Source organism: Perissodus microlepis, chromosome 10 (assembly GCF_051167445.1).
Source record: "Perissodus microlepis isolate ML-2025 ecotype Zambia chromosome 10, ASM5116744v1, whole genome shotgun sequence".
NCBI classification, from domain to species: Eukaryota; Metazoa; Chordata; class Actinopteri; order Cichliformes; family Cichlidae; genus Perissodus; species Perissodus microlepis.
This window is the reverse complement of record NC_140470.1, coordinates 3801526-3822941: the sequence shown is the minus strand read 5'-3', so window position 1 is coordinate 3822941 and position 21416 is coordinate 3801526. Positions and strand designations below refer to the sequence as shown.

The window sequence follows — 21416 nt, the reverse complement described above, 5'->3', positions numbered from 1 at the left end:
ATTTAATCAGCTAATAGACAAATATAAATGTTGCCATTCAGCTACTGAGGCCTCTAAAAACTGTTGAATGCTGTAAAATGCTGACAACTGTTGTAGATGTCTGGTCTGTCCATCATGCAGCAAGTGGAGTGGTGTACTCTCTGTGCAGTTTCCACATTGCAGCAACAACAAGCACATGATTATCTTTCTTGTGTTTTGCATTTCAGGCGTTTTCTAATTTCTCTAAGTGATAAAAATAAAAGAATCATAAATGTTAAAACAAATGTGCGTATTTGCTTATGCTGACATTATGTTCTGGAGATGTCACACATGATTTCAACAGGCCTTCACCTTGTAGTTTGCATCCAAATATGATGTCACATTTGACCTCTGACCTCACCAATTCCATTTCTATTTCCATTTCATTAAAATACTGCCCAGACAGAGAGCTGCCTTGGCGGAGGTTTGGGCTCTCAGAGTGCTTCTTGTTGGTGATGCATTTCTCAGGAAGCGGGCTAGTTATTTAATATGTCCAAAAATACGTACATACTGCTAAAATTAAAAAGAGTTTGAACAATAGTACAGAGTTGCTGAGTTCAAGACTGCTGTTCAAAATTCTTCTCATTTATGTAATTTTATCTACTGTTTCATTTAGTGTATGTTTGCAGATTTTAGCCGTTCACAGCCATTACCATTTCAGCAACATCTTTTTTGACATACCATAATGCCTGGAGAATCAAAGTAAACAGCTGTCAGAGAAAGGATGTGGCAAATGTAGCTAGACTTTCGGCAGCATGGAAGGACTCCATTCAGATGGTTTGTACACTAAGGCATCATCATCAGTCTTCTCTCTGTTTGTAATATCATTACTCCGTGCAGTGGGCCATGCTGAATAAAAAGTGAAGAATAGAACTTTTATCTCAAATTTAATAGTTGGCAATGAATGCCTCCCTCCTCCCAGAGCTCCACTAAAGGAATGGTAGAGACCAATGTATATTTAATTTGTCACATATGTCACTATTGGTAATGAACATGAATGACCTGGTCTTGTTCTTCTCGTATTATGCTGAAGGAAATATGGAAAAACATGTATTTGATGTGGCCAACAGGAACTGAGGGAGCGCGTGCTGAGGGGAAAGTACCGCGTGCCCTTCTATATGTCCACAGACTGTGAAGGCATCCTTCGCCGATTCCTGGTGCTCAATCCCGCCAAACGCTGCACACTTGAGGTGAGCGTCGCACAATTAACAGAGCAGATGTGTTGTGAAATTCCCGCTAATGTGAAGCTCTTCTGTGTTTCCGTTTCTACAGCAAGTCATGAAGGACAAGTGGATAAATGCAGGGTACGAGGGGGATGAACTGAAGCCTCATATAGAACCTGTTGAGGACTACAGTGATCCAGCTCGCATCGGTGAGTCAGTGGGCTGTCAGCCTGTCCACTGAGGTCTATGTAATTAGGATACAAGGTCATCTGTGTTTTCTTACCTTCATCTTTGTTTATTTGTTTGGTTCAGAGGTTATGGTCGGGATGGGCTTCACTCCAGAGGAAATCAAGGACTCTCTGCTTAATCAAAAATATAACGAGGTCACCGCTACCTACCTACTGCTTGGCCGCAAAGGCGATGTGAGTTCTGTAGCTGTATCTTACCTGTATTATTTATTTATGCATATTTGACTATAAGGTACATTAACCTTTTCCACACAGCGCTTCAGTGCTTTATCTACCTTCCATCTTCACACATAACCAGTTTAGAATCAGCAGTTTACCTTTGAACTTGAGGATGAAGTTTCTGGTTTAAACGCACACAGAGAACATGCACACTGGATGCAAGACACTGGACCAAGAACCTTTGGACTGTGAGGAAACAGTGCTAACCACTGCACCGCCTTTCCAGCCAGTACGGCGGTGCAGATGTTAGTGCTGGATCAGCAGGAATTGGAATCGTTTAACTTTTCTTTCTAATATCCAAAACTCTTTAAAATGTATGACCATAAACCAGAGTTTGCATCAGTGTTTAAGTTTGCCTAGTTTAGAATAGTATGATGCCTTAACCAGGCTTGTAGATAAACAACATAAAGCCAGATAGCCACACATTCTCCTTAGCTCAGTCAATGTTGCAGTGCATATCGATGCAGACCGTATCTGGCTAGGATCAATGGGTCCAATGGGACAAAATTAATAATATTTAATTGTTTGTTGTGTGTTTTCAAAAATCTCTTTTTTCATATCTCTTCTCAGAGCCCTTATTCCAAATTCTGACTCCAATCTTTGTGTCTGAAATCACTACATGCCATCTCCTTATCTCTTCAAACGCTCTGCACTGTCACACTTTCTAATATCATTCTGTCCAATATCACTGGGACATTATAGGACGGCAGTGACGCCCGCACTGCTAGTAGCCTGTCCCTGGCGAGGGTACGACCCAGCCCTATCACCAACGGGACCAACAAGCACTCCTCAGCCACTGGCTCCTCCTCCTCCTCCACCTCTTCGTCACATAGCAAGACTCAGCGTAGTGCCTCCACCTACCACAGGCAGCGACGACACAGTGACTTCTGTGAGTCTCTTTTCTAAACTCTTTCTGAGCTGTGATGAAATCTGGAACCACGAACTTCCTCCTTGTCCAGTGACCACAACCTGTCATTGGGTCTTGGCTGATATGACAAGGAAGGTTTTCTAATTGGCAGTTATTCAAATGAGGGTCTTATTTAGGTCTGTGAGCACTGTTGTGACAGCTCTGCTTTCACCCAGTCATCCACAGAATATTCCTTATATGAATTCCTATGTGTCTGTGCTCTGCTGTCCTCCACAACAAAGGCGGGCCCTCCATGCCCGTCATGCACCCCAAGCGGAGCCCAACCAGCACGGGCGACCGAGAACTGCGGGAGGGAAGGATGCCTCCGCGCAAGGCTAGCTGCAGTGTGATGGGGAGCCGCAGCCTGCCTCCCTCTAGTCCAATGGTTAGCAGTGCCAACAACCCCAACAAGTCTGAAATCCCAGACCGTCGCAAAGACATGACTGCCACCACGGTAAGTGACACATTTACTCTTCAAGAAGCAGAAAGCTGGGCATCGAACCAAGAGCATAGGTTTTACTGCAAGAATCGGAAAGTTGGTCTTCACTACTCCTCAGCAAGTATAGTTTTACTACTGTTAGCACTCACATAAGTAGTCATTAGGGTTGTATAGCTTCTTAGACAAGTTAAAAAAACACAAACCTTGTGCTGTGTATAGTCAGAAGGACATATATATGTCTATATGTATATATATGTATACATGTATATATAATGGAAAATAACGAAAGGCATAAAATAATTATTTACATAATCGCGAAGCTATGGCTTTTGTTTCCTTAAAACTATATATATATATATATATATATATATATATATATATTTATTTATTTATTTTTTTGTCTACCTTTTTTAAGGTAGATTTTTACATACAAATCTTGTTTTCATGTTGTTAAAAGGTTAAAATGGTTTGTTGGAGGTCTGTAAATTGTAATAAATATTGTAACATTGTAATAAATATTGTAACATTTAAAAAAAGCATTCTAGGTGTTTTATATTCACTCAGCCGTAGTCCTGTCTGCTTCCAATGTAGCTCCAACAGATATCTTTGTAAAATGTCAAAGTTCAGTACAGATCATGGATTTGCATTACAGTACAGCTTCACTGTATGAATCACAGTTTAATTTCCTCAACAACTCTCTAAGCTAATATGTGTTCTGAAATTACTCTTCTCCTCGGATAGAATAACATCCCCGGAAGCGCCATGACACGCCGGAATACATATGTGTGCACCGACCGTTCAGGAACTGATAGACACTCTCTTCTGCAGAACGGCAAAGACAACAGGTACCACTTTGTGTCGTCAGTAGTCGTACAGATTCACAGAGACTTTAAGCAGGTAGCAGATATTTGGTATCATTAACCTTCAAAGGAAGGTGGATTGGATTGGGGTTTTTAGTCCTTTGTTCTGATAATATTTACGAACTGAGTCACAGGGCACCACAAGTCAGTGTCCTGGTGAGGGTTATACCAGGGAGGGCATCCAGCATAAAATCTCGGCTGAATCAAATATGCAGATCCTAAAGCAAGAGATTACCATACCAAATCAGTTGGCTATCAGTCAATGTGGTGCTGTTGACCAAAGACAAAGGAAGAGGAGAGGTGGAAGGCATGTAGGCAGCAATAGGAAAAAAGAAGGCAGGAATGTGGAGGTGAGAGGGCTGTAAATGTAAAGGGAGAGAGCTGGCTGATACTGTATCTGTGTCAGGATGGAGGTCTATAGGATCGCTTTGGCCAAGAAGAGGAAGTGCGTAAAGGCAGAGGCAAGGATTAAGTGGTGGAAGTTGATGAAGGAAGAGCGTTTCGCAGAGTTCAAGAAGGATTGAGATGGTTCAGGATGAAGTACAGGACAATATTTAAAAGAAGAGGTTAGCAAAGAAAAAGTAGGTAGTCAGGAAGAAGAAGAAAGTAGACAGGAGCACTGAGAGGCAAAGAGAGAGGTGGCAAAGGATGAGGCTTATAGTTAGCTGCATGCGAGGCTGGACACTAAGGAAGGAGAAAAAGACTTGTATCAATCGGCTATGCAGTGAGACAGAGCTGGAATTAAGAATGGGATAATTAAGGATTGAATGGAAATGGGCTAACAAGTGACAAGAGTGTGTTGAGAAGATGGAAAGAGTATATTGAGGAGCTGATGTATGTAGAAAATGAGAGAGAGAGGAGCACAGATGGAGGAAAATTAGTGAAATAAGAAATGAAGGGGGTTAGCAAGGAGGGCAGCTTGAAGGGGATGAAAAATGAAAAGGGGATGGGTCTAACCAACACACCTGCGGAGATATGAAAACGTCTAGCAGAGAGGGCACTCGAGTTTTTGACCAGATTGTTTAACACAGTCTGAGTGAAAGGATCCTCGAGGAATGAAGTGTGTGCTGGTATGCTTTTTTTAGAACAAGGGTCATGTACAGAGCTGTAATAACTGTAGAGGGAAAAGGTCGACCATGAAACTATGGTTGTTGAAGCTAGGTTAAGAAGACAGGTGACGAACAGTGAGCACTACAGATGGGATGTTTGGTTTGGGATATAGTATAGAGAAGGTCAGAATGAGCTTCACTTGTCTTTGTGGATGTAGAGAAAGCATGTGATAGGGTGCCAAGAGAGGAACTGTGGTACAGCATGAGGAACTCAGGAGTGGCAGAAAAGTATGTGGGTGGTGCAGGACATGTATGAGGACTGTGAGGTGTGTGGTGGGACAGCAGCAAGAGTAAAAAGGTTTAGAAGATGGTAATGACCTGCTGTGATGTATGGTTTGGAGATGGTGGAGACGGAGTTGAAGATGCCAACATATTGGTACGTTCTGAAAAGAATACGACATCCTTTTAACCATGACGTGGTTGTCTTGTTGATAATGTGGCCAATTTGCAAAATTAACTGTGATTTTTTTTTTTTACCACTATTCATCAACAGCATGTTTTAAAGCTCAGTTTTTAAAACCTTACAATTAGTGCTGTCAGCATTAATCTCTTTAAAATGACCTTAACGCCATAACCGCATTAACATGGCAAATATCCGTAAGCGATAGGTGCACTGTATTTAGTTATTAGCACTCATCAGGCAATGTCTATGGGCAACGGACTGCACTCAGACCAAAGGGGGCTGAATAATTACGCACACCCCACTTTTCAGTTATGTATTTGTAAAAAATGTTTGGAATCATGTAGGGCTGCACGATTTTGCATAAAATGGGAATCACGATTTTTTTGCTAAGAATTGAGATCACGATTCTCTCACGATTTTCTTTTCCACTATAAATATTTATTGCGCTTATTAACTGCACATCAACTTCGTAACAGTTGAGACTGAACATAAAAACAATAAATAAACATAAAAACAACAAATGTCTCACATTTTGTCGTTGCCGCAAAATGTTGTACTGCTTGAAATTCCGTCTCCACCGTTGCTCGACACTGCGTGTATAGAGCAGGTAGTGCAACAATAGAAAAATAATAGCAAACAAAAAAGGATAAAAGTAATAGCCTCCGTAATTTCTTTGTGCCTGCGGGAGTTCGACGGGTATAGGGAAGCGCTGTATAAGGTTCCCGTTATTGATGTTTGGGTGGTTGACCGGGACGGATTTTCTCGTCATCCCTGACGTGCTCTCCGTTGTTTTTTCCCTGCCAATTTTAGCAACCAGCTTCTGTATCACGTGGTATAAGGCTCCGCCCTTGTCATTTGTTGAGCAGGAAGAGTGAGCGCTTGTTTTCATGCAGATTACGTCCCGGATCAAAATGCGGTACAATCGTCGTTTTTTTTTTTTTTTTTTTTTTTTAAATCGTTGTCATTTGGAAATGAGATCGCACATAAGTATGAATTGAGATCGCGATTTTCTAACGATTAATCGTGCAGCCCTAGAATCATGTATGATTTTCGTTCCACTTCTCAGGTGTACACCACTTTATGTTGGTCTTTCACGTGGAATTCCAATAAAATTGATTCATGTTTGTGGCTGTAATTTGACAAAATGTGGAAAAGTTCAAGGGGGCCGAATACTTTTGCAAGCCACTGTATTAATGACTAACCTTGTACTGTGGATGGATTATCTCAGTTGTTCTCCTGACTGGAGTTTGGTCCGTTTACAGCATCTTGCCATGCGATTGCATTTGTTCCTAACCATCAGGAACCCTCACGTTAACTTTTATCAAGTGGAAAAAAGTTAGCGTTCATCCTCCAGCTTCACTGTGCTAATGTGTTTATGTTATGCTAACCATAGCCGTGTAGCTAGCCACTATGTAGCACATCATTATATACCAGCTAGTCCCCCCTCACTAACCCTACAAACATCACTGCTGTACTTTCTAATTGTGTACCCTTTAATTTTTTCAGAAATCCCTCAGTCAGAACATGTTATGTCGTCTTTAGATGGAAACTAGCGAGCTAACTCCCAACGCCGTTAAACTCCATAAATCCTGCTTTCATGGATGCCTGGATGTTAAACTTAATTGTTACACCTTGTAAAGAAGCTACACTGATCATTTTATTAAAGTTGAATTTAGACAGTTTGTCAGTGTTTGGCGGAGTTTGGACCCGGAAACGGCTAATGACGTCAGACTCAAAGACTGGATTATCAAAAATTATAAGTCAATAAGACTAAAGACTAAATCCTGTTTATTTTTCTTCCTCGCTCCAGTTCCCTGGGCCACCGCATGCCGGCAGCGTCTCCCTCCACGCTCAGCATTTCTGCAGCTGGAGCTACAGGCTCATCTTCCTCCTCAGACCGATGCCGCCTGACTCGAGGCTCCACAATCCGCAGCACCTTTCACGGGGGACAGCTGAGGGATCGTGGTCCCCCGGTCTACTCGGCCCCGCCCACTTCACCCACTCTGTCGCACCACGACGCCAGCCCATTGACCCATGCCCGCACCAGGGCCACCTCCAACCTCTTCACCAAGCTGACCTCGAAACTCACTCGCAGGTAGACTTGCACTACGTGTGATCTGTATAGTAGTACTGCTGAATACAAGAACCATGACAGTTTCTGTAGCTTTGTAGGTCTTCATTAGGTGATGAAATCAAAACTTCTTTGATTTAACCAGGAAAGTATTTACAGCCTGGGAAAACTGCTCTTTGTACAAGCCGCCTCTTCTGCAAGTGATAGGATAATAAATAATCAATAGAATGATATTGTTTAAAGTAATGGCTCGAGATGAGAAGATTTAATAGCATGGCTTATGTATTCCTTCAATATAAATGAGCTATGAGACATTAGCTTACCTTAGCATAAAGACTAGAAGCACATTATAAAAGCTGTGCTCCAGTTCACCTCCAAACGCCTTCAAGTTTTTTAAATATTACAAATTCAAGTAAAATCAACCAGCTGGTCGTTTCCTGAATGACTTGAAATTTTCATTGGTTAGGCTTTTAACACAGTAGCTTGTAGTATGTGAGTGTAGTTCTGTTACCTGTATCCTTAACCACTGACATAAGCTATACTCTACAAAAGCTGTAGTCTTTTTAAGAAAGCTGGAGCTGTTTTTTTTTTTTTTACTTTTAACAGAAGCAGACATACAGCTTCTCCCTGCATCATACATTTGTGGAAACCACTTGCTACAACATTAGCAGTTACTATTTATTAAGAAGATAATAGAGGTGTCCATATTCATAGGCTGCATCCTCCTGAGGCCGCATTTGTAGGCCAATTACGTCACAGCAACGCGACGAAGGCTGTCCAAATTCATAGACTCCTCCAAATGCGTGGTCCTTTTCCCCAGAGTTGAAGGATGGGCCGGGTGTATCCTTCATGGCCCACCATATCCCAGAACTCATAGCGCGGCCCAGCCAATTCAAGTTTCCAACAATACTACTTAGTTTTAATATTACTCTTTCTGGGTCACAAAATAAACTTTTACGATATTTTCAGGCGAGAATGTAGCTGTGTAAACCTCAGATATCTGCTCGGTTTATCAAGACGTTTTCGGAGACGTCTGTTACCCAACAGCTCGATAGCTAGCCGGACGATAACAGCGAACTCCCCACACATCGTTTTCAGACCCCCCACGGTCTTTCGTGACTCAGGATAAAGATGATATATAAGTCACTTAGGTAACTTAAAAAATGTTATTGTTTGGCTTTCAGTGTTTTATTTGTTCATGAGTAAATCGGTTTGGCTGAGATTACAGCTGAATAAATGTCAAAGGGAAAACTGATTAAACAGAAGTGTGAGAAGATCGAGAATTTACACCAGGGTCCTGTTATATTTTAGATAGCAAGGAGCAGACGGCCAAGTTTATTAAACTCCACCGAGACAGCGATGACGCAAAACTGAAGGCTAGACCGTCCAGTTTCACAGCTGCTCACTTCCGCCTACCTGGCCTTCGGAGGACCTGGCCCACTTAGACCGTGAAGGCCGGGCCCTCGGGAGGATGCAGCCTATGAATTTGGACACCCCCAATATACACGTGTTTGTATGCTAAGCTAACGCTATGTTGGTATTATGTTGTGCTAATGTGACGTTGGGGGAGAGTACTTGTTGGGAAATTTCACTTCTCAAAGAAGTCAAGACGGCTGCTGCCGTTTGTCTTGGACTGCTGCTTCTCACTCGTGACTGAAGTTGTGTTAATCCATAAACATGCAGAAGAACAAAAAAGGATAAAACCTCTGTGCTGGCTCACTACAGAGCTTGACATGAGACATCCGTTTTACTTGATCTTATTAATTTTAGTAGGAAACAGTCTTAATAATGAATCTGTTACACTACCTCATAGTGTAGCCTTTGCTACATCTACATAGCTTTTATTCAATTTCCATATTCTTATATGGTTATTGAAAAAAGGACACAAGTGTCTCTCACATGTTTTTGTTTTTCAATTTTTGTTTATGGCTTTCTTTGCTGTTCCAGTTGGTGTAAGATTCTTATGAACTCAAATCAAGGACGTCAAATACATGAAACAAAGTCATGTAGAGTTGATGTAAAGTTCTGTGTTTCATCTTGAGCACAGCCTGGGATGGATCCATGCTTATCAAAACATTTTATCCACCCAGGCCTTTCAGCAAGCCCTGCTGCGGCCCCGGATTATCCCCTCTCCCTCCCAGTCATCATAATCACACATGTCTAATCTTATCAAACCTCAGCTTCATCCTTGCCAATCAGCTGCAGCGCTGCACTCTTTTTCCACCACTTGCTTTCCTGTGATTCACTTATACTCTCTCTTACTCCTCCCCCAAATCCCCTGCTCTTACCCTTTACTCCCTCTTTTTTCTCCATCTTTATCTCGTTCTCTTTTCTCCGTGTCATGGCATCAGGGTCAATCTTGACCCGTCCAAGCGCCAGGGCTCAAACAAATCAGTCTCGGGTTGTACTCTTCCACAAGGATCAAAAACAGTTAGTAAGTTTCCATGTCTCGCTCTTCTTTCTTGTCTGCCTGTGCCACCCATTTCCTGTCTGCCTGCTCACACTGGAATTTGCTCAAGTTCAGAAATGCCTGATGTTTTTTCATACTGCTTGTCTGCATGCCTCGTGAATGGTCTTCATTCTGTCCAGGTCCCACACACTTGTTTTCAAGCATGGTTGCAATCAAGGAAGAATCAGTGTCATCGTCTATAAAGACTATCCACTAGCATCCCGTGCATACCTGTAGGAATAGTGTTTCCAGTTTGTGGTTGGTGGGGTAAAAATCATTTAATGTTTTCTCCGTGTGAAGTTGAGAAAATGAAAGTAAGTAAAATGAAAGCGTTGTAACACAGAAGCTGAAGGAAACTGTTTATATCTGCATGCTTTAGAAGTCGTGAGTGAGTGAGGAGTGCCTTTGTGAGGACAAGTTGTTTTGCAACATCACATGCTTGTTGTTGCTGATGCTTGCTCAGTTCCACTGTTTAATATCCACTTGTTAATGCCGTCTCATCATGAGGCTCGTTGTGCTCTGGTGGATTACCTCTTACGTTGCCTGTTTGTCCAACAGGGTCACAAATGAATCTGAGGGAATCAGGAGATTTGCGGTCACAAGGTAAGTACATAAGTTCTGCCTGTGTCGATAGCGTTTAGAAACAGAGAGGATGTCAGATGTCTGACCTTTTTCTTCCTGTTCTTCCCTCCCTCTCCTCAGTTGCCATCTACCTGGGTATCAAAAAGCGCCCGAGCCCCGGGCCGTCGGACGTGGCTGGGATCTGAGAGGCGGCGGGCGGCGGGACCCTGCGGAGGTGGTATTGGCTCTGCGGGAGGCAGCTCTCGGATGTGGCTGCCAGGTTCACCATGCCGGCCCCTTTCTGCTCTCCTGCACCCACGGCGTGGCAGGGGGCCGCGTGGCTTTCGAGGCCGAGGTGTGCCATCTTTCCACAGGCACCTCTGAGACTTCTAACGGGGTGCGCTACACGCGACTCTGGGGGGCGCCGCTAGCTTTTCGGGACATTGCCACCCAAATCTCTAAGGACCTTGAACTTTGATCGAGAGGGTGCGTTTGCATACGAGTGCGTGGTTCCGTGTGAGTGTTGATGTGTGTGCGCAAAGGAAATCAAAAAAGGAAAACAAAAAAACAGAGAAGAGGTGAGGGGCTGGACCCGAAAGAAAAGACGTCTCCTTCTGTCTCTTTCAAGACTAACCTCCCCCCTGCACACACACATGCACACACACACACACACACACACACACACACACACACACACACACACACACACACACACACACAGATAGACACACACCTGATCCGTAAAGTCATACAGACTAAAACATCCACCCTCCTACCCCCTGCCCCCTTCTCTCTCCACCCTACCCAACACAGCTCAGCTTTCCCTTCCCTGAGCTACTGCTCCCACTGGACCTGGATCAGATGGAATAAGTTGAATATTTTTTATTGCTACTCCTAGCCATAATGACTCTTTATTTTGTTATTTATTGTTCTGGTCATTGTTTTTACTCACTGTCACTTTCACCACTGCAGAAAATCACCTCCTGTCTTTCTGACATCCTCATCCATCCTTTTTTTAACACTTTTTTTTTAATATGTCACCTTTACATTGTGTTACTGTTTTGTTTTTTTAATTTTTAATATTCCCCCCTCACCAATAGTTATCCTGCTGAAATAGTAACATGCACAAACAAGGAAATGGTCCGACTCAGCAATCAGACGAGCAGCCGCAGTGTTACGTTGCTTTGAGTCGGGTAAATACAGCAGTGACAAACACGCCGGATTAAGGTCAGGGGATGGGGTTGACGGGCCGTTGAAACAGCCAGTCAGAAGCTTGAGTGCAGCACGGAGTTATGGCCTCTCAGTCACATTAGTTTCTCTGAGTGACGAGAGCAGACGCTTCAAATTTAGCTAATGTCGGTCAGTAGTAACTGTAAGGTCCAGCTCCATTTTTCAGCCTTCTTTAACGCTAAATCAGTCCAGCTGATTTCCTCCTTTTATTATCCCAGCAAACATTTCAGTGGTGAGTTAGATCAGTGCTCATTCTAAACATCCAACATGGGTTGAAAAATAGTTCCAAAGTGAAGAATGTGCTGATTACAAAGAGCGGACAAAACATTCTCACCACGAGGGAAACATTTCTTATCCTGATCAGCTGATCATTTATCACAGAGAGTCATCAACAAAATGCTTTTTCAGACATAAACAAGGCGATAACTAAATAAAAGCTAATGCAGGAGGACAAAAAGTGTGATGAAAAGCACTTTCATCCACAGATAAAACTGATATGAAAACATCCTGGAGAGATGAGATCCAATCAGAACTAATGAAGTTGTGTAGAAGTGTAGAAAGGTTAGATGCGCATATATGATCTGCCACTGTGAAATGGTACAACTACGTCACAGCTAGCTGTCATGCTCCCTGTTTCTTATGTGAGAATCAAAATATCCAGCGCTTGGGAGGAAGAGAAGATCAGACATGTGGACACATTTTACATTTGATGTCAGAGAAAAAAATCCTTTGGAAATGGTGTGGAGCAACTGTTACCAGTCAAAACTAAATCTAAACCAATTTATGACACCTAAATTATGACTCAAACTACGTTATGCTTAAGTCAAAAGGCTATCAGTTACTGTCAAAATTAAGCTGTCAATCACGTGGGTTGAAGAAAGGGAAGACAGATGGTGCTCTTTTCCCATTACCGGTAGTAACCGAGTTATAACCTCCAGTAATGAAAAAAAGTTCAAGTGCCAAACACTGCAGTTCTTCTAGTGGCCACTTGAGGCAGGCTCCAAATGTGAATCAATCTCCATAGAGACTCATCTTCTTCACAGCACTTAATAGCATGCTTGCACTGTGGTACAGAAACAGTGTTGGCCTTTACAGTCCCTTTACAGATGTGTTAACAGATGTGCAACTGAGCTACTGAACTGGATCTTTGAACTATGTTTGTGGTATTGGTACCTTTTGGATAATTTATAAAGAAATAATCTGGCAAATAATATAGAATTGCCCGAATAATCCAAAAACCAATAGGTCAGCCACAGAGGCTGTATCCATGTGTTGGTCTGTATGACCTGTTTGCAGTCCACTGCAATAATGTGTGGGCAAAAAGATTCTATTAAGGCAGCTGCCACAAAGCTACCATTGAGGCTTCAGAATGCAAAGCTAAAAACCATTTGCTGATTTCACTCTGGCTATGTCCATCATTTATATTTCAGTATGTTTGCTGGGATAACGCTCTTAAATTATTACATATGATAATTCGGTGCAGTAAGTTGTCCTTGATGACCCTCTATAATAAATACAGGAGCTAAAATTGGCTAAAATTAATGTCCTTCAGTATTTGTGACCGACCCCCAACCGAGTCATTTAGATTTCACCAACCTTCACTTTTCTTTAGCAGCCTTGTAATAAGTCAGTTGTCATTAGCAGAGGTGGGCCGTCACTCACCCCACCACAGACTTAGAGAGATTCAGTATTTCTGGTGTATTTTCAGTGCAGGGCAGCTCTTCTGCCGCTTCTATTCTGTGCCGTGCGATCTCACCTCAGTCGTGATCTCACTTTAGTCGTCGCCTCAGTTCTGTCGGTGGGAAACGCCAAAAAGTGGATCGGCCAAGCAGCAGCGCAAGCGCTTGGATTACACACTCGCCGTCACACACACAGAGGCGGCGTGCACTCCTCTAACGCCCGCCCTCTTTCTTTTTTCTTTTTTTTTTCTTGTGGTACGTGTATTAACTGCTCTGTCCATTACTGATGACCGTGGGGATCAGGGGAGGGGGGAGCGCTCTGTATTCGGAAAGGCACGACGAAGGCAGTGTGGACAGTGTTTTCTTCTTGTTAGTCCAGTTGCCTTTAAAGTGAACTACCCCCAGCGCCTTCATACAATACACATTTAATGTAAAAAAGTAAAAAACAAAAAAAAGAGAGAGAGAAAAGTGCGAGAGCTTTCTATTCTCCCTCCCTGTTTTTAGTGAATAATGTACTGTGATATTTGCGTAGGCTACAGAGATCATATTGTTTGGCTGCTGATTTACTGTTAATACTGTCTCTCAGTTGTGGCTTTGCTCATGGTGACCTACCCCCACCACCCAGCCCCACCCCATTCCATTCCCACCCCTACATTTTACAGGGATCGCTGACCTTCTGTTCGCCGCCTCCATACGTACCGCCAACTTTATCCGGTCGAGCATTCGTCTTTCTTTATTGCAGGGAAATGGTCAGCCATCATCCACTCTCTCACATTGTTCTACATTTTCAGTCCAGTATGGTGTTTGCTGTTTCACGTAGCCCAGCAGGGGAAGTCGATGTTGACCTGCCCTCCCCCTCAGGGTGAGAAGCAGACACCAGAGTGGACATCAGGAGTCTGTCCTTGTCCTCTCCCTGGACGTTTTTCATTGTGGTGTATATTAGCATTAGGTAATATAGACCTCAATGCACTTTGCTTTGACTTGAATCAGCTCCTTCCAGTGTACCTGTATAGGTAATACCCAGAACTAGCCACTGGAAGGCGCCAATGTCTTAAATGTGAAACACTTCGATTTGTGGATATTTGCACAGGTACTTTATTTATTTTTTAGAATAATATCATTAAAAAAACAGGATTTATATCAGTCAGTTGATGGCTGTATATAAAATATATGAATATAGTATATATCTTAGAGCTCAAGGTTTATTTATAGCTAGAGCAAGGGAAGTAATTCTAGATTAAAGCAGTTTCTGTCAGTGATAATGGGGAACAAAACCAAGCTGAAATCTTGCATGAGTTCAGAGTTTGGGTTATACTGGAAAAAATGAAATGTGATGCACACCTTGGACTGGAAGCTTTGTGAAATGCAGACACACACAGTCACTTTTCAGATATGAGTTGCTAAATGAAATGCCAGAATATCCCCCACCCCCCTTTTCACAAAAAGTAACAGAAGGGCTCATGTGAGACACAGTAACTTCACTCCACCTTGTTGCAACAGGATAGCTTCAGCACTCATTCAAGAGGGCGTCTTGAGTTTATAGAAGTCTTTGGATATGCCGTAAAACATACCACAGCGTAGAGTATGAGGTGCAGTCAAAGAATTACAAGACTTGTTGCGGCGAAGAAGACAAGGTTGCAGAGACGCAGCTCTGTGTAGCAGAGCAGGCGGTGAGCAACGATTGTGCTGGTATGGTCCAAACACTTGCACGTGCATTTGAGCTGATTGTTCTGTAGTAGGCTGTTACTATAGAACTCTACATTGGAAATACTCAGTTCAATTTGATTTTATTTATATAGCACCAGATCACAACAAATTCGCCTCTTTATGTTGTGAGGTAAAAACCCAACAATAATATGACACTGAGGGACAAATTCATGCCAGATCCTGGGTCTGAATGTTGGTGCCCACATACTGCCTCAGCTCCATGGTACAAAGTGCAAAAGCCTATCTACAGAACTTTGTCTATCACAGGTTTTCATGTTGATAGAGTGACAAAATGTGGAATCACGTCTCTTAAAGTCCTACTTGACATCTTTTACGTACACATGACCGTACCATGCTGCAGTCTGTGAACTCTTTGAGTGCACCTCGTACATAAGAAAAATGATTTAGATCCTGCACGAGGACAGCTGCAGTTGGAATAAATTGTGCAGTTTTAACTTGAATTTCCAAGTCCCTGTCTGCATTCAAGCCATAGAAACGTTTCAGGTTGTTTGCTGAGCATTTCAGCTGGAACTTTTGAACTAAATGGGTTGAAAAAAAGAGAAAAGCAAATAACTTATGGTTAAACAACTCACTCATAGTATAACATGGATGAATCAGGGGGATTCTACTGTGAAGAATTCTCAAAAAGAGGTTTTTGGTGACGTGAGTGTTTGGGTAAATGCTTGTATACCTGCTCGGAAAAGGTGTATCACTGGTCTAAATGGTTTAAATGGTGGATGATGACAGTATTAGAAACCCGAGGGGCTCAGTATTTAACATTCACTGTCATTTCAAAACTGATTTTGGATACAGTTAATGTTACATGCAAAAGACACTTAAGAACACACACAGTTTGACCTGTATGAGTAATTTTACTCTCTTCTACTGTTTAATTCCTCCCATCAGAAGCAAACTGTAACCTGAAATGAGTGGGTGTGATGCGTAAGGAGAACATGGAGCTGAAGATGAATAAAATTCACTGATGTTGGCAATTTTTTCCGTCATTTTGCCATCTTGTTTTCAAAGCTACTACTTTCCAAAACCTCTATCTGTCGATTATACTGCAACAAGACAAAAATGACTCGTTTAGTTGTTTTACAGGGCACTTTTTTATTGAGCAGTATGAGCAGCTTCAATAATCTTTACTTTTTATAACAAAAAGTAGGTGATGCCACATTCGCCAGGCAAGCCCAGCTCAGTGGAGGCTGATCCCAGGATGTTACCAACCAACACAGGAGAACTTAAAAAAAAAAAAAGAGGACAGAGAAAAGAAAAAGCAGGAAAGAAGAGAAAGAAGTTTTCAGAGTCAAGAGTCTCTAGTTGAGCGGCTGTTTCCTCTGCGTGTCCATCAGTTGGCTCGATTACACATGAACGGTCACGAGAAAAACGGAAGATTGTCCCTCTTTACTTCTGGGCTGGGATCATGCTGTCAATGCTCTCTCCCTTCTCCAGCTTCTTCTCCATCTCAACCATCAGCTTGACACCGTCAACCACCAGTTGGACCTGCTCCACTTCAGAGGAGCCCAGACGGTCGGCGTTGGAGATGTCAAACACTCCACCCACAGAGGCAGTGTCCACACCACCTAAAGAGAAAGGGCAAACGTCAGAGTCGCAGTGGAAATTTCACTGGGCTGTTCAAGCTGGTCCACAAGCATATGAATGTTTACCTGTGCCACGCTTCTGCAGACGCAGCCTGGTGAGGATCTCCTCAAACTTGGGATGTGTGCTCAGCTTGGACAGTTTGACATGGACGCCACCACGCAGGCCAGTGCCCAGGTTGGAGGGGCAGGTCAGGATGTACCCGAGATGCTCATTCCACATGAAGCCACGGTCGTGCTTCTTGAAGATCTCCTCAATCTGGCAGGTTTGAAAGAAGAAGAGTTGTGGAAACATCCTGAACAATTGTTTTCATTTCATCCCGGCTTTCCGAGGCCTGTTATATCTGCATACCTTCTGCAGGCCAACGCAGAAACGCCTGAACACCTCCCTCATGTTGCCACCCTTCTGCATGGAGATGACACGAAGGTGATCCTCCTCATTCACCCAGACCAAGAAGGTCTTGTTTTCGTTGTGCCTGAGCAGATATAGTTTCACATTTAGGGGAACACACAGATAATGCAGACAAAAGATTTCTAAGGAAAATGTTTCACATTCAGCCTATTAACACTTAATGACAGTGCTCACCAGATGCCTCTGCCATCAGGCCAGTCACGGGCCATACCAGCGCAGGTCAGCAGGGGAGACACGGGCTTGTCAAACAGGAAGTGATCAGCGATCAGCTGCTCCTGCTCAGCATCAGTCATGGTCTTCAGGGGGTAGTACTTTCCCTTGAACTCACCATCCAGGCTGTTCAGAGCTGCAGTTAGGAGCAAAGCAGGGATAATATTGTCCATACTGACACTGGACGCTTAAATTCAAAGACACAGTCCTTTTCCTTTGAATACTTACCCTCAATGGACAGCCTCTCAATAATTCTGCGCTCTCCACGGCTGTTGTGGGGGGGCAGGGTGAATCCCTTGATGCTGCGACCAGTACGAACACGGCTAGACAGAACGTAGTTGGGGTCCAAGTCATCACCACCCTAAAGACAAATAAACTTTGAGTCCCAGGTGAAAAAAGATAAATAAATAACAGAGTTCCTGGAGCAATGCACAGATGTGCTAAACCATTAAATCAGTTCAACATCTGAAGACTTGTGCAGTAAGTCTTTTGTTAAAGTACTTCTCCTCCATGAACTCTGCGGTACCTTCAGGTTCTCATGGTTGAGGTCAGTCTTGTGCTTGTCAGTGGGCTTGTATCCACCATGACGGTCGGAGATGACAGGGTCAAGCAGATCCTTGAAGACCTCATAGGACTCCTCATCACCAGCAACACAGCCAACAGTCATGATGAAGGGGTGACCTGAAGAATGTAAGTAAGAAGTGTGTGTTCGGAGGGGGAACAGAAATGAAAGAATTAGTTTTTATGATTAATGTTAATCACGAATGAAACAGATTTCTTTATCTGATATGAAACATATCTCACCAGGGTTGTCAACACCAGTCTGGATGACATCATCCAGAGTGTAGCCACTGGGTGTCTGTTTGTCCCTCAGCTTGCCATATATCTCCTTGGTCAGAGCCTTGGCCATATGGTTGTTGTGCTTGGACAGATCTGGGAACTCCTCGTCAACTTTGTAGTTGAGCTTGAAGTTGTTGTGGGTGTTTCCGAAAGGCATGATTGCTTTCTAACACTGCAAAATGAGGGAAAAGCCTTTGACTAAATCTTGGAACGATAATAAACTGTTTCATCTGGAGATTGTGGAGGTGATCGAAATAGTCACAAAATTTCTGCAGCATTTGGAGATACGGGATATTCTGTGTGACAGCTGCAAGTTTTAAGCGGTGTCGGCAGAGGAATATTGGTAACAAGTGTCACTCAATTTCCAGCAGCTCAGATGTCACTTTGAAACAGAGTACAGGGGGGAGTGCCTGTTGGCTGGGTATTTTTAGCACAAGTACATCTGAATGTGTACCCTTTTTGTCCTCAGTATCTACAAGCAAAGCTGTCCTGATTGCACATTGACACATAAATGCACATAAATGAAAACTTGACTGGTCAGTTCCAGCACAGGCGTGTTTTCACTGAAAGCACTACAAGGTCTTTGTGTCACTACAGGATTACTGCAACAGTATAATTGTCACAATGCTGAAAGAAGCCATATATATGGACATACTCTTCTTACTCTCATTACCTGATAAGCTGTTCAACATGAGTACGTACATGATGCATGCAATGACGCACTCGTTACATCACATGAAATATGATCTGCACCTCAGTCCCAAACTGATTTACAAAATTAGCCGTTCTTTAAATCAGTAATCCCTTTCAATGTGACAATTTTCTGATTAGTTTAAAGCCAAAAAGCTCCAAAAGTGTAACTTTGAAACAGCAAAAGTCGCAGATGACACATGGGGGACTTCAGTCTGTCTCTCCTACATGTATTAAACTGCGAAGCACCTGTCCACATAAATCACTGTCCAAAAGAAAATCATATGCAGAGAGCAAGAATAAAGAGTGGAGTGACACAAGTTATCACTGGAACCACAGCCTGTCTGTTAAAGCATGATCTTTAAGCTTAATCTTAACGGAGAACAATTCAATGAAATTAGCTCTTTTTTTAATGCATCATATGGATGCAAACGTACCAGATTTGTTGCACAATTATCCTTTGATTTCATCATGGACTTCATGTCCACAGCTTTTCATTAAAAGAAAAAGTAGCCAGAACTAATTGTTTGTGCTATTTTAAATGCTTTGCTTGTTCTCCCAATCCATCCATATCTCCACGTCTGCTCTTTTTTAACCCCACAAAACTAATCATTTCTTTACCTGCACACCAGACAAGTACAGAGGTAACAGTCCTTGGGATCAGATCCTGTTCACCACAGCCAAAATAGGGGTCACCCAACTCTGGAGGTCTCTGGCCCCTCTTTATATACCACACAGACATTAGCCATTGGCTTGGCCATTTTAGTGCCTACTGCAGCCTCATTGGCCAGAGCCTCTGCACTGATACTGCACAGTTTATGAAAGAGACACATTTACAGCTCAGTCATTCAAGACGGGTGCTGCAGCTGTAACCTCACCCCCGTCAGCCTCCGCACAGCCCCCCACCAACCCTTGGCCCATACATAGCTGTAGTTGGAGTGTGGGAGCATGTGAAAGGGGAGGAGGAGGTCACATGAGTGAGGCTGGGGTGGTAATGGGGAAAGGCCACTGAAATAAGCTGAGTTTCACTTTTGTCAAGCACACTTTGGAGGTCAGGGTTCCTTACTGTAGGTGTGAAGGTTAGAAAGAGTTGGTATTTTCTTCACTTATCAAATGGCTGTTATCTAGAAATGCTCCTCGCATCTTAATGGTGAGCAATGTCCCACCACCCACCGAAGCTGGTTTACGCTATGGAAGGCATAAACACACTGAATCAAACAGAGTGATTGGTCAGGTTTCGATCATTGCACTTCTTTGATCTACACCAGGGGTGTCAAACATAATGCCTGGGGGCCAGAACAGGCCCCCCAAAGACTGTAATTGGCCCGCAGTGTGGCTGTGGAAAATGTGAAGGAGAACACAATTTATAAACTTTTCACTGTATTTTAACAACTCCTGTATCTTTTCCTGCCGATGACGAGCCTCCTCCATGGCCATTCATACTAACCAAAGTAATTAAGTAATAGATAAAAAAATTAAATTACAGAATGTTCCCATTTTTTCCCTCTTCAATAACTACTGTAGAAATGTATGATTTATACGGTGGGTTCGCAGTATAGGACTGTGTGCACAATGAGCTAACAGAACATTTTCTGTAATTCTACACTTTTATTTCGTGCAGTTTATGTGCAACACAGTATTTCTTTATCATGTAGAAAAAAATACAAAACGTTTCCCTGAATTTGTGGATGGCACGATGAACTGTGTTCCAATGTATGGAACTGTTCCTGAGCCCATGCATTGATGTCCATGACAGAGTAACACCTGCTTTTATTGCAGTGCCATGTTGGGCCGCGAAGATCACAACCATCTAATATTGATTTTCAGCCTTTACCCTTATGTACAGATATTTCTGTAGACAAATAATTTCAGATATTCATGTCAATACATTTTGCAGGTCTTTGTATCCTATTATAGATGTTTTCCACAAGTCTAATTTTCTCTTCTTGTCTTGGAGCCAGTGGTTTGCAGATTGCTGCAGATCATCTGTATGAAGGTGTACTTTCATTGTAGAGTCTGACAGTGATGCGCCTATCTCTTCCTAATGACTATTTTCTTAAGTCATCAGGTTGTTGATTGTTGATTTGGTCACTTCTAAACTTTTTTGCCATCTTTATGATCTTGTTTTTGTTTTGCTCTTCAGCAAAACAATACAAATGCAAACTTAACACTTGGAATTAACTCCATATTCTTTATCTGTTTATTATTTCATGAAATAACAAGGGTACAGGTCTCACCTGGCCATGAAATGATGATGAAAGTTTGCACTTCAATCATATTTCAAGTAAAATGGTGTACAGAGGAAAACCTACAACAACTGTGTCACTGTCTAGAAACTTAAAGACCCAAGAGTCCAAAAAATGAGGGTAAAAACCAAAGACTCAAACATTGCATTTGCCAGATTTTTATACATTTGGCAAATGCAATATTAGATTAAGAGTTACTATTTTCTTTTATTAAAGCCTTTTTCGCAGTTCAAATATGCTGTGCATGTATTTAAGGGAGTGTGTTAATATTTTCTGTGACAGCCCAATCTTCATGATTTCTCTGAAGACCGAAGGGAGAAAGATTCTCACGTATGTTTTGAGATGTTGTTGGTACCA

General features: G+C 42.6%; 2 protein-coding genes across 5 annotated transcripts in view; one reads left to right on the top strand and one right to left on the bottom strand.

Moving 5' to 3' along the window:
• mark4a (MAP/microtubule affinity-regulating kinase 4a) overlaps positions 1-16055 on the top strand; it is a 35567-nt gene extending 19512 nt beyond the window's left edge. For 2 of the 4 annotated variants that reach the window (XM_084941520.1, XM_084941521.1), the window contains exons 9-18: positions 1089-1208; positions 1291-1390; positions 1494-1603; positions 2351-2537; positions 2798-3009; positions 3736-3839; positions 7177-7461; positions 9789-9871; positions 10445-10489; positions 10589-10756. In XM_084941520.1, coding sequence (XP_084797646.1) covers positions 1089-1208; positions 1291-1390; positions 1494-1603; positions 2351-2537; positions 2798-3009; positions 3736-3839; positions 7177-7461; positions 9789-9871; positions 10445-10489; positions 10589-10653 — 1311 coding nt within the window. In that variant the 3' untranslated portion in view covers positions 10654-10756. Of the gene's footprint in view, positions 1-1088; positions 1209-1290; positions 1391-1493; positions 1604-2350; positions 2538-2797; positions 3010-3735; positions 3840-7176; positions 7462-9788; positions 9872-10444; positions 10490-10588 lie in introns of all 4 variants that reach the window. The other 2 variants (XM_084941523.1, XM_084941522.1) reach the window with 1 other exon arrangement.
• A 93-nt stretch (positions 16056-16148) lies between these two features.
• ckma (creatine kinase, muscle a) lies at positions 16149-19554 on the bottom strand. The gene is made up of 8 exons (XM_084941524.1): positions 19435-19554; positions 18088-18295; positions 17810-17964; positions 17512-17644; positions 17248-17419; positions 17014-17137; positions 16731-16920; positions 16149-16646 (listed from the first exon to the last, which is right to left on the bottom strand). The coding sequence occupies exons 2-8, from the start codon at positions 18278-18280 to the stop codon at positions 16468-16470; spliced, it is 1146 nt and encodes a 381-aa protein (XP_084797650.1). The 5' UTR covers positions 18281-18295; positions 19435-19554; the 3' UTR covers positions 16149-16467.
• Positions 19555-21416: the final 1862 nt, after the last annotated feature.